The sequence below is a fragment of the Belonocnema kinseyi genome, chromosome 9, assembly GCF_010883055.1.
Source record: "Belonocnema kinseyi isolate 2016_QV_RU_SX_M_011 chromosome 9, B_treatae_v1, whole genome shotgun sequence".
Lineage (NCBI taxonomy): Eukaryota > Metazoa > Arthropoda > Insecta > Hymenoptera > Cynipidae > Belonocnema > Belonocnema kinseyi.
This window is the reverse complement of record NC_046665.1, coordinates 134000843-134014782: the sequence shown is the minus strand read 5'-3', so window position 1 is coordinate 134014782 and position 13940 is coordinate 134000843. Positions and strand designations below refer to the sequence as shown.

Sequence of the window (13940 nt, the reverse complement as noted above, 5' to 3'; positions counted from 1 at the left end):
ATATTTTGTATTCGTTTAAAATCACTGGAATATAAATATAAATATTTTATTTGTGAAATGTTTGTGAAATCTTCCTTAACTATTTGAAATCATTAAGATGTTTGAAATCTTTTTTAAAATATTTTAAAATTTAAACAAAATTTTATTTTATGAAATCTTCGAAAAAGTTGTGAAATCCTGAAATCTTTTGTATTTATTTGAAGTCACTGTAATATTTAAAATCTTTGTGAAATCTGTTGAAACCTTCCAATCTATTTTGAAATCGTTTAAAATTTTCATATGTTTCTAAAATATTAGAAATATAATTTACTGTACTCTCTAAAATCTTTAAAGTCCTTTAAATCTTGAAAAATTTTAATCTTGGTGAAATTTTCGAAATCTTTGTGAACTCTTTGAAATCTGGTGTACACGCCTTTTAAAGTTTTTGAAATTATCGACATTTTTATGAAATTTTCGAAATCTTTGCGAAATTTTTGTGAAATCCTTTAAACCTAATCTACATGCCTTTTTTATTCTTTGAAATATTTGAAATCTTGGAAAAATCGTTTGGAATTTTTCTGAAATTATTCAATTATTTAAAATCTTTTAAAAATTTTCTGAAATTTTTTTAAATCGTTTCAAATCGTTTGAAGTATTTGAAATGTTTTGAAATCTATGAAATCTGGTGTACTGTACTTTTTTCAAATCTTTAAAAACCTTTAAATATTTTTACAGTTTAAAAATCTTTGAAACCCGTAAAATCTTTGTTCAATGTTCTAAATTCTTTTAACTAATAACAAATTCTTGAAATCTTTATGAAATTTTCTAAATCTTTGGGAAATGTTAGCGAAACATTGTAAATCTAATGTAAACGTTTTTTTTTTTAATCTTTGAAATCTTTGGAAAATCTTTGCGAAATCTTTTGAAATTTTCGTGAAATCTGTTGAAATATTTGTGAAATCTCTCATAAATCTTTTTTGTGAAATATTTTCTATTCGTTGAAATTATTTAATCATTTGAAATATTTTAAAAATCTTCTCAAATGTTTTGAAACCTTTTGAAATCGTTTTGAATTATAATTAGTGAAATGTTTCGAAATCTTTGAATGAAATTAGATGAAATTAAATTTTTATAATCCGCAAAAAAATGAGAAGACTCTTGAGTCAAGAGAAAAATAAAGTTCAATGAGTTTCCCAGGGTTTTCAGGATCATAAGAAACAAATTCTTAATTTTTTGCGAACACAAGTTGTTTTTGCGAAATCTTTATGAATATTTTTAAATCTTTGCAAATCCTTTGAAATCTTTAAAATATTTAAAATGTTTTGTTGAATCTTGAAAATTTTGTGCAATCTTTGTGAAATCTTTTGAAAATTTCAAATTTTTTTGAAAAATATTTGAAATCCTTGAAAAATTTGAAATCTTTGAAACCCTAAAAAATTTTTTAAATTCTTGATGAAATTCTTCAAATTCCTTAAAAAATTTTTTAAACATTTTGAAATTGCTTAAATCTTTAAAGTGTTTCAAAATCATTAGTTATTAAAATATATTAAAATCCTTATTAATTGAAAAAAAATACATTCATGAAATCTTTTTCATTTATGTAAAATCTTTGTTATCAGGTGTAATGAACCCTTTTTGAAATCTTGGAAAACATGGAAATCTTTTGAAATCCTTATGAATTCTTTGAAATATTTTATTTGTGAAATCTTTCGTATTTGTTTAAAATCATTGAAATACCTAAAATCTATTAAAAACCTTCAAAAAAGTTTTGAAATCGTTTAAAATTGTTAAAAATTATTTGAACTCTTTGAAATTTTTGAAATATATTGAAATCCGTATGAATTTTTTGAAATATTTATGAAATCTTTGGTATTCATTTAAAGTCACTGGAATATTTTCAGTGTTTAAAATCCATCAAATCTGGTGTACTAATTCCTCTTTGAAATCTTTTTAAAGCTTTTTAAATTCTTTGAAATATTTTATTTTTTAAATCTTTGTGAAATCTTTCGTTTTTGTTTGAAATCATTGAAATATTTGAAATCGTTTAAAATCTTAGAAATGTTTTGAAATCGTTTAAAATCATTGAAATTTTTTGAAATCTTTAAAATCTGATATACTGTACCCCTGCCAACATCTTGGAAATTCTTCAATTCCTTTGAAATCTTCATGATTTTTTTATGACAGCTTTAGAATCTTTGTGAAATCTTTTGAATTAATTTGAAATACTTGAAATATTTAGGTTTGAAATTTTTTTAAATGGTTTCAAATCTTTGAAGCGTATTGCAATCTCAGAAATTGAGTTTATTATACTCTTTTTGAAATCTTTGAAATGCTTGAAATTTTTTGAAAACTTGGTAAAATTCTTAAAATCTGGTCTAAACGCCTTTTTTAAATCTTTCAAATCTAGTGTACGCGCCTGTTTTGAAAATTTGAAATCTTTGAAATTTTTTCAAAATCTTATGAAATCTTTGTGAAATAATTAGAAATATTTGTGAAGTCTTTTGAAATCTTCTAAAAAATTTTGAAATTGTTTAAAGTTTTAAAATCTTTCTTCTAAAATCTTGCAAGTCTGCTTTAATGCGTCCTTTTAAAAATGTATGAAATCCTTGAAATCTGTATGAAATGTTTGAAATCTTTGGGAAATTTTTGTGAAATGTTTTAAGCCTGATGTACACATCTTTTTTATTCTTTAAAATTTTGGAAATCTTGGAAAAAAATTTGTGAAATCGTTTGAAATTTTGGTGAAATCTGTCGAAATATTTGTGAAATCTCTTTCAAATCTCTTATATTAGTTAAAATCATTGAATTTTTTGAAATATTTTTAAAATCTTCTGAAATGTTTTGAAACCTTTAAAAATCGATTTAAATCTTTGAAATGTTTTGAAATCCTTGTGAAATGTTCAAAATCCTTGAAATTTTTTGAAAGAAACAAGTTGGTTACCATTGCTGATTACAGATTTAAGGATAAATCGATTCAATATTCACGAGTATCACAAAGAAAAAAATTGGATGAAATTCTACTTTTGCATGACCCCTCACTATGTAACTGATTAGTGAAAAAATTCGATGATATCGGAAACCTCGTTGAACCCGATGCAAATATCGATTTTCCCCTTAAAGTAAAAAAAAGATAATATTTGATAGCACCTTGACCATGGATAATGAGCAAATCGCGAGAAAGCAAAAAAGATATATGTTACCATTCATTGTCCCCCCCCCCCCTACCCACTTCCATCAACCCAATCCACGCACCCTCTTTCTAACCTACATTATAAGAGAATATTAATGTCATATCGTAATTCATGCGAATCGTTCCGCAATCCTTTTCTCTGAGCGCTCTTGAAAGATAAATTACGTACTCGCGTATATTAAATAGGGGAAAATCTTCGTGACAGAAAAAAATTACATTGTATTTAGATGATAAAAGATTGCTGGCATTTTAAAAATTTTAGTATACGAGTTTATTTATATCAGAATTGAATATTTTTTAATTAGAAACTTTGAAAATGACTGAAGTGTGTGGTACTGCGTTTGTAGGAAGAATGTGTGGTGATACGTGGTGGAACAATCAAATAAAAGCAGCTGCCCAAGAATAGAGAAAAGCGTAAGACGTCGTAAGCTTTTCTCTTTTCTGGGTGGCTGCTTGAATCTCATCATTCTACCGAAAATCACCAGACATTCTTCCTGCGACCGCTGTACCACACACTCTAGTTGCACTCATAACATAAAATTTAACATCACCTGCCTTAGCAATGAGGAGAGAAATAGAGTTGAGAATGATTACATACACGAAAAGAGGAAAATTAAACTACTAGTCAGGGAAAATTAAAATAAAATCAGAACAGAAGAAGAGAAGAAGAGAAGAAGAGAAGAAAATGAAAAACGACTTTAAAGAAAGCAAGACACTTTTTTATAAATTGGCGATGATCAATATGAAGGGCGACAAATAGTTTATAAAAATAATTTCAGTAGACTGAATGACGCCTGAAACAAAGGACCTTCGATACTAATGAGCCAGAGTGGAGAGCTTTGCATGGTGAATTTGTGAAGCTCTTCACCTGGGGTATTGCTAGGCAGATTTTTAGCAACCCAAGAAAGAGTAATTTTGCAGAAAGAAAGTTTTATTTAAATAAATAACACGGGCAACTCTTCAGCGGCACACTACGCGTATGGAATGAAAAGGGCACACTGGGTCACATGGACCCAGGATCAACTTTGAGTGCTTAATGCAATCAGATAATGCACTTTTTGAAAATGTGAAAATTAAAATTTGATTCAACTTCTGAAAATTAAAAGCGCATATTTTTGAATGAATAAAAATAAATTAAAATAGTTTATAAAATAAAAATCGGCAGACCAAGTTAAAAAATTCCACTTTCTACACAAAATTGAATAGCTTTTTTAATATATATATTATTTTTGAACTAAAATTGATCTGTTTACTCTTGAAATAATGCAGTTTTACTCAAAAATAAACTTAGTAGTGTAAGATTTAAAGAATAAAGATATTAATTTGAGCCGAAAGGTGTTTTTTCGAAGAAACTGAAAATATATTTTTCATAATTTTTTTATTCTATGCCCTTTTTTTGTCTAATATTTTAATTAGTTTGATGAAAATGCAGCTTTTTTGTAAAAAATCAAAATTTTGTCATCTTTTGGGTTGAATGTAAACCTCTTTTTTTGAAATTTTTTTCAGATTCATTTTAATTGATAATTCATCTCTTTAGTTAGTTAATTTCTTTATTGAAAATGTAACAACTCTATTCTTGGTTAAAAATTTACATTTTAAGTTGATGTGAGCGTAGCCTCAAAAACTCTTTTCATATTTTTTTTTCAAATTTGTAATAAAGGAAAAACGAAAAAAATGTGTGAAAGAAAAAAACTTTGTTAACATTTCTTTTTTTTTTTAAGATTTATTATTTTAATTAAAAATTCATCTCTCATATGAATCAATCTTTTTTAATTGAAAATGCAACAATTTTTTTCATAAATTCGTTTTTTTAAATTAATATTTTTTAGTTGAAAATTAAACTTTTTGATTCAATTTCTTGAATTTTGTGTAAAAAACTTATTTTTTGGTAGTAAGTTAATTTTGTTGGTTGAAAATTCTAATACTTAGATAAAAGATGAACTACTTTCTTAAAAATTCCTTTTTTGTTGTAATATTATCATTTTTAATAAAAACACATCTCTTTAGTATAAAATAAAACTATTTGTTAAAAGTTTTATTCATCCTTTGACAATTAATTTTTTTTTAACTGAAAGTTCAATTATTCAAATGTTGGTTGAAAATTAAACATCTTGATTGAAAATATATCTTTATCTTCAAGATTCATCATTTTAGTTAAAAATGCATCTCTCTGGTTAAAAATTAATCTTTTTTAATTAAAAATTTAACTATTTTTTAAAAATTGGTTTTCTTTTATTGAAAATTAAACTTTTTGTTTGAAAATTCTTATCTTTTGTTTAAAAATCGTATTTCTTGGTAGAAAATTAATCTAGTTGATTAAAAATTCAACTACTTAGTTGAAAGTTGACTACTTCGTTGAAATTTCAACTACTTTGTAAAATACTCCTTTTTTGGTTAAAGATTTGTCGTTTTAGTTGAAAATTTATCTCTTAGGTTGCATAAATTGACCTTTTTTATTCAAAATTTAACTATTTCTTTGAAAAATTCGTTTTTGTGGTGAAAATGTATTTTGTTTTTGGTGAAATTTTAAACTATTTTAATGAAAATTCGCCTTTTATTGATTTAAAACTAATTTTTTTAATTAAAAATTTAACTAAAACGTTTTACACACACACAAAAACACACAGATACTTGCATTGCGAATAAGATCTTGTGCATACTATAGATGAACAATTTCGCAATTCAGTTGAGCTTGAAGAAAAAGTCGATTGACGCACTCACGGTACATTGTAAAAGTAGAAAAATATAGAAAAAGGACTATATGGTTTTTTTTGCTGGCTAATTTATCGCATTTTTTTATTTAAAATAAAAATCTTGTTTAGTTAAAATATCAACTATTAGATTTTTCGTTGAAAATTTATATTTTTTAGTTGAAAAATCATGTACTTTGTTCAAAGTTAAATTAATTTGTTAAAAATTAATTTTTTTGTTGAAGATTTATCATTTTAGTTTAAAATTAATGTTTTGTTGTTGAGAAATTAATGAGTCAACTATTTGGTTGGGAATTCAACTCTATTGTTAAAATTCGTCTTTTTTGTACAATTCCACCTTTTTTTAATTTGAAATTAAAATCTTGTTTGGTTAAAAATATTTTTGCTTGGAAATTGATTTTTAGTTAAAAATTTAATTATTCGTTAAAAATATTATGTATTTCGTAGAAAATTTTTTTCTTTATTAGTAGAAAATAAATCATGGTTAAGAATTCTTCATTTTTGGTGAAAAATTAATCTTCATGACGCCAAATTCATTTTTTTTATTGAAAATTTTACTATTTTGTTGAAAGATGAACTACCTACTTTGTTAAAAATGCCTGTTTCGTTCTAATTTTATTATTTTAGCTTAAAATTCATCTCGTTGGTTGAAAATTTAACTATTTTATTAATAAAAGTTTAAATATTACATTTTTTGTTGAAAATTGATATTTTTGTTATTTACAATTTAACTACTTTTTAGTTGCAAATTAATCTTTGTTTTAGTCCTATTTAAACGTATTGTTTAAAAATTCTTGTATTTTATTTAAAATTCGCTTTTTTCTTAGAAAAAATATTCTTGTTGGTTGAAAATTAATTAGCTTTTTAACTGAAAGATTAATTATTCCATTTTAAGTTGAGAATTCCTCTCTCTAGTTAAAAGGTTATATATTTAAATTTAAATTTAACTATATTTTTTTCAACGATTGGATTTTTTTGTGGAAAATTAAGGTTTCTGTTTGACAATTCTTGTCTTTTTTGTTGAAATTTGATATTTTTAATTTAAAACTTAACTATTTTTTCAGAAATTCAACTTTTTTGGTTTAAATTTAATATTTTTTGTCGAAAATTTGTTTTCGTTAAAATTTCAAACATTAGTTCGAAAATCCTTCTATTTTGTTTAAAATTCCCCGTTTGGGTTCTTAAAAATGAAACATCTTGATTGATAATTGTTTTTTTTTATTGTATTTCCTTTTTGGTAGAAAATTATTGTTGTTGGTTAAAAATTCATCTTTTTTTGGACTACTACTTTGTTAAAAATGCCTTTATTTACTACTTTTTTTTGTTGGAAAATTTATCTTCGTTGTTATAACTTAAAATATTTTGTTGAAAATATGTTTTTTTTTTCGCTGAAAATCATTTTTTTAAAAAGAAAGGTTAGTTATTCCATTTTTGTGTGAAAATTGATCTCTGGTTGAAAATTTATATATTTTAATTTAAACCGACACAATTTTGTTGCAAATTCGTTTTTTTTCAAATACCTTTTTTGACTGAAAGCAAAAAATTAGATTTTTTTTTTCAATGAAAGTTTAATTATTTAGTTTTGGTTAAAAATTCATCTCTTTGGTTGAAAATTGATATTTTTCAATTTATAATTTCACTACTTATTTTTAAAAATTCAATGTTTTTGGTTAAAAATTAAGCACTTTTAATTTTAAATTAAACTATTTGAAAAAGATATTTTGGATTTTGTTTAACATTTGTCTTTTTAGTACAAAATTAATCTTTTGGCTTGAAAAATCAACTACTTGAATGAAAGTTGACCTTTTTTGTTAAAAAAAACTCTTGTTGTTGTTGTTAAGGATTCGTCATTTTAGTTTAAAATTAGTTTTTGTTTTGTTTGAAAATTAACTTCTCAAACGGAAATTTAACTTTTTTTATTGTTGCTTGATAAATGATCCCCCCCTTTTTTAAATTTGTAATTTGTTCGAAATTCATCTTTTTTGTTAATGGTTGTATTATTTGGTTAATAATTGAATTCTTTTGTTGAAAAGTTGTCCTTTTTCATATTGAAAATTAATGTTGCAATTGAAATTCGCACTATTCTATTTTTGATTTAATATTGATATTTTTAGTTAAAAGGTCAACTATTTGTTTGAGGATTTCTTTGTTTGGAATATCAAAATTGAACTTTTTTAATTGAATATTTCACTATTTGGTTGCAAGTTGAATTACTTTATGGAAAATTTGTTGTTTTTTTTGTTGATAATAAATTTTTTAACCTGAAAGTTTAGTTATTCCGTTTTTGCTTGTAAATTGTTTTGTCTAGTTAAAAATTTAACTATTCAGGTGAAATATCATGTTTTCCGAAGAAAAAAAATGGTCTTTATTGGTAGAAAATAAAGCACTGTTGAAAATTCATTAGTTTTGGTAAAAAAAACTAATCTTTGTGGCACAAAATACTTTTCTTTTTATTGATAGTTGTACTACTGTGTTGAAAAATAATCTACTTGGGTATAAATTAATCTTGTTGATTGAAAATTCCACTACTTGGCCGAAATTTAGACTATTTTGTCAAAAATTCGTCTTTTATTTGTTGAAAATTAAATTTTTGGATTGAATTGGTTAAAGATTCATCTCTTTTATTAAAAATTGATACTTTTGAAATTCAATTTGAACTATTTGTTCAGAAATTTAATTTTTTTGGTTAAAAATTAATCTTTCTTTTTGGAAAATTTTTTGGTGTAATAAAATGTTTTTTTTCCGAAGATTCTTTGATTTTGTTTGATATTTGCCTTTTTGGTAGATAATTGATACTGTTTGTCGAAAATGAAACATTTTGGTTGATAATCCTTTTTTTTAAGACTATTTCTTTTTGGGCAGAAAGTTTGGTTGAAAATGTCACTATTTTGTTGCAAATTCATTTTTTCTTTAATTAATTTTTCAAATTACAGCGAGAAATTCATTGCTTATTTTGTGTTTGAAATTCAAACTATTCTATTTTTGATTTAAAATTGATATTTTTAGTTAAAAAGTCAAATGCTTAAGGATTAAACTATGTTGTTGTAAATGTTTGTTTCAATTCCGCCTTTTTCAAAATTTAAAATTTAAATAAATTCTGGTAAAAATATTAACTGTTTTGGTTGGCAATTTGTATTTATTTGTAGAAGATAAATCTTTAAAAAATCTAATAAATCGACTTTTTTCCTGAATTCAACTGTTTTCTCTTTAAAATTCAAATCTTCTTTGTTTGAAATATCAAAATTTAACTTTTTTAACTGAATATTTCACTACTTGGTTGAAAGATGAATCACTTTGTTTAAAATTATTTTTTCCATTTTATTTTTATTATTTATGTTGAAAATTCATGTTTTTGGTTAAAGATTAAACTATTTTGTTCAAATAATTTTTCTATATATTTTTTTAAACTAAAAGCGCAAAATCCATTTTTTTAATTGAAAATTTTACTAATTTGTTGAAAGATGAACTACTTTGTTAAAAATTCTTTATTTCCTTGTAGTTTTATTATTTTGTTGAAACTTCATCTCTTTGTTTGAAAATTTAACTATTTTGTTGATTTTTTAAAATTGAAAATTAATTCTTTTAACTTTAATTGTTTAAAAATTCTTGTATTTTGTTCTCAAAGGGTCTTTTTGGCATACATTAATCGTATTGGTTGAAACAATTTTTTTTCCTAAAATTTAACTACAGGTTGAAGTGGTTGAAAATTTAACTATTTGGCTGAAAATTCCTTATTAAAAAAAAATTAAATTAACTTTTTAAACTGAAAGTGCAAAATTCATTTTTTTGGATGGGAAACATAATTATTTTCTTTATTGTAAATTTACAACACACACACACGTGTACGGCGAATAAGATCTTGAGCCTACTATGGATGTATAATTTCGCAATTCACTTGTGCTTAAAGAAAAAGCCGATAAAGTTGACGCAGTCACGGTGAATTGTAAGAAGAGGAAAAAAGAAGAAAATATGGTTTTTCTTTGGCTGACTAATTTATCGCTCGTTTCACGTACTACACGCGAGAGTTCGTCGAACTCAATTCGTTAGGAGGGCTCGCGTGAGAGACAAATGATTCCTGGAGTGCACTATAATATTGCGCTGAACTAATTTCCCCGTCATTAATGTTGCCGTTACTTTCACCGGTTACTTCGTACACGTACGTTGTATTGTTTTTTAATGTTTGACCACGTGAAATTGCTCCTCGCCTCACTCGCACAGTTGTTTCATTATCACGATTACAGGCAAGACAGTTGCTACCGAATTTTTCTTTTCTTGCTCACTTTTATGTTTGCATTTCTACTTATTATGTATATTACGTATTGACACACGTGATTAAGAGCATTAGGCAGTCAGAAAAATTTCAGAGTAACGGTAACGAGAACGAGCCGTTTCGTTTACGTTTCTCAGAAAAGCAGAAATACTGGAATTATCAAATAATACAAGTCTTAGTGACATTGTGAAGCTCTTCACGTGGGGTGATTGCTTGAGAGATTGATCAGCGATCAAGCTTCGGAGCAGTGTTGCAAAACGGACGTGTCATTTAAATAAACAATATTGAAATCTTAGATTAATCTAAAAAAAGATGTTGTCCTACATTTTTTAAACAATTTAATTTATTGACACATGTTATTATGAGCATTAGGGACTCAGAGAAATTTCAGAGTAATGGTAACGAGAATAAGTCGGTTTGTTGTTGTTTTTCAGCACAGCAGAAACACTGAAATTATACAATAATACAATATTTATCGACTTTGTGAAGCTCTTTACCTAGGGTGATGACTAGAGAGATTGATCAGTAACTTGGGTCGGAGAAGTGTTGTGAAATGAACGTGTTCTTTAAGTAAGCAGCATGGAAATATTTGATTAATCTCGAGATTATTCTGAACAGATGTTACATTAATTGTTTAAATAATTTAACGTATTGACACATGTGATTATGAACACTAGGCATTCAAAGAAATGTTAGAGTAACGGTAACGAGAACAAGCCGTTTTGTTGGTTATTCTCAGCAAAGCAGAAAGACTTAAATTATACAATTTAAACGAAAGAATTAGGATACTAAAGTACACGGTTGGAGAACCTTACTTAGTGAGTTTATGAAGTTCTTCACCTGAAGTGAATGTTAGAGAGATTGATCAGCGACTTGGGTCAGAGAAGTATTGCGGGGCGAACGTTTTGTTCAAGTAAGCAACACGGGAATTTTGGACTAATCTCGAGATTATTCTAAAAAAGTTACATAAATTGTTTGAACAATTTAAAGTATTGATACATGTGATTATGAGCATTAGGCAGTGAGAGAAATTTCAGAGTACCGGTAACGAGCACAAGCCGCTTTGTTGGCGTTTTCCAGAAAAGCAGGAGTACTAAAATTATACAATAATACAATACTGAGTTACTTTGTGAAGCTCTTCACCTGGGATGATTACTAAAAAGATTGATCAGCGACCTGGGCAGGATCAGTGTTGTGAAACGATCATGCTATTCAAATAAACAACACTGGAATTCTAGATTATTCTAAAAAAGATGTTTAAATAAATTGTTAAAAAAATTGAACGTATTGGCGCATGTAAAAGGAAATTGAAAGGAAAGACGAACTGGGTCGGAGTAGTATTGTGAAATGAACGCGTTGTTTAAGTAAGCAATACGTAAATTCTAGAGTAATCTTTAAAAGATGGAAATAATTGTTTAAACTATTAACTTTTTAGAATAATATTATCTTTGAATAATGCCAGAAAGTTTCAGTTTTTTATAAAATTTTCAATTTTTCTTCCATGTTGCAATCAGAATAAACTGTAACATTGATATAGAAAAGTCGTGAGACAAAAAAACATGAGAAAAGTAAGCCAAAAGATACCCTCTGAAAAAAAATTTCTTAAAACAAAAGAACTGTTTTCTTGGATATACATGAAACTTGGGTTGAATCTAATCAATTTAGGTTGATCCAACTTACTCGACTTTTTCTGAAGAGGAGGATGAGTAGGAGGAAGATTAAGAGGGGCATGAGTAGTAGGAGGAAGAGGTGGATGAGTAGGATTAGGAGGATTTTGTGGTGGAGGAGGACGAGGATTAGGTAGATGAGTAGGAAGAGGGTGAATTTAGTGATGATGATGAGGAGGAGGGTGAGTAGGATGAGGAGTAAGTGAATGAGTAGGAGAAGGATTAGTAGGATGAGGGTGAGGATGAGTGGGAGAAGGATGAGTTTGGTCATGAGGATGTGGTGGAGGAGGATGAGGAGTAGGTGGTTGAGTAAGAGGATGGGGTGGATGAGTAGAAGGAGGATGAGTTTGGTATGCTGATGACTAGGAGAAGAAGGAGAAGGAGGAGGAGGTGGGTAAGAAGGAGCAGGAGAAAGAGGAGGTGGAAGAAGAGGAGCATGAGGAGAAGATGGAGGAAAAAGAGGAACTTCAATATGAACTGAGTAAATGAATCAATTAATCAATTCAAATATTATAATTTAGTATTATAGAACTCTCGAAAGCTAGTGTATAAATATTCTGTTTCTCCAATGTTTTTTTGTATTTTTCTTCTGAAGGATAAAGGAGTGTGAAAGAGGAGATAGTGGTTTAAAAATGATGTTTAATTTGCGTTTATGTAGCAATAATTACGACGTGAAATGCGAGCAAAAACATGCAATCTGAAAAAAACCTCATGAACCAAAAGAACCATTTTCTTGAATATATAGGGAATTTTGGTTGAACCAAATTTATTTGGTTTAATAAACTTAATCGTCTTCTTCTTTATGAATTTTTTGTCCACTTTATATAACTTTTTCACCTGGGAGCTGATAATTATTAATTTAATATTATAGAATTCGCTAAAGCTAGCGTCTAAATATTCTGTTTGTCCAATGTTTGTTGTTGTTGTATTTTTCTTATGAAAGATAGGGGAGTGTCAAAGAGGAGGTAGTGATTATATATGATGGTCAGTGTGCATTCAAGTCGCATTATTCATGACGTGAAAAGTGAGGTAAAAAGTTCACTCTGAAAAAAATTTCAGGAACCAAAAGAACTGTTTTCTTGGATATACATAAAACTTTGATTAAAGTAAACAAATTTTTCTTGATTTAATCAAATCGTCGTATTCTACAGAGGACGAGGAGAAGGAAGTAGAGGAGGGTGAGTAGGAGAAAGAGGAGCAGGAGGAGCAGGAGGAGGAGGTTGTGGTGGAGGAGGAGGCGTTTGAGGAAGAGGAGCTTCAATATGGGCTGAGAGAATGAATCAATTGATTCGGAAATTATAATTATTAATTTAATATTAAAGAATTCGCTAAGGCTAGACCGTAAATATCCTTTTTTTCCAATGTTTTCTTGTTGTATTTTTCTGCTGAGAAATAGAAGAAAGTGAAAGAGGAGATAGTGGTTAAAAATTATAGTTAGTGTACATCCAAGTAGCAGTAATTACAACGGGAAAAGCGGGCCAAAACATACCCTCTGAAAAAATCTTGAACCAAAAGAACTTTTTTCTTGGATATACATGACACTTTGGTTGAAACAAATAAATTGTAGTTGATTCAATCAAATCGTCGTCTTCTTCTTCTGAGGAGGAGGAGAAGGAGGAGGAAAGGGAGGAGATGGAGAAGGATGCGTAGGAGGAGAATGAGCAGGGGTATGAGTAGGAGGAAGAGGAGGAGGTGGAGGAGAAGAAGACGTTGATGAATAGGAGGAGGGGGAGCAGAAAGAGGCGATGATAGAGGAGAAAGAAAAAGAGAAGCTATAATATGGATTCAGTGAATGAATCAATTAATCAATTTAAAGATTATAATTAATTATTTAATAATATAGAACTCTCTAAAGCTAGTGTATCAATATTATTCTTCTCCAATGTTTTTTTTTATTGTTGTAATTTTATTCTGAGTGATAGAGGATTGTGAATGAAGAGATAGTGGTTTAAAAATGATGTTCAGTGTGCGTTCAAGTAGCAGTAATTGCGACGAAGTGTAAGTCAATTTCACTAGCCGCCAATAGTAATTGACCTCTGAACCAGGTTCAAAATAACCCACAGAGGGGTTGTTCATCTCGGAAATTGACGTTACGCGCACGTAACTCGCCACATTGCTGATCA

At 27.4% G+C, this 13940-nt stretch overlaps 1 protein-coding gene across 1 annotated transcript; it reads left to right on the top strand.

Moving 5' to 3' along the window:
* Nucleotides 1-11954: 11954 nt before the first annotated feature.
* On the top strand, nucleotides 11955-13467 carry LOC117180757 (parathymosin-like). Its single transcript, XM_033373248.1, has 4 exons — nucleotides 11955-11999; nucleotides 12184-12298; nucleotides 12969-12995; nucleotides 13385-13467. Exons 1-4 carry the CDS (start codon nucleotides 11955-11957, stop codon nucleotides 13465-13467), a joined length of 270 nt encoding a protein of 89 aa, XP_033229139.1.
* The last annotated feature ends 473 nt before the right edge of the window (nucleotides 13468-13940 follow it).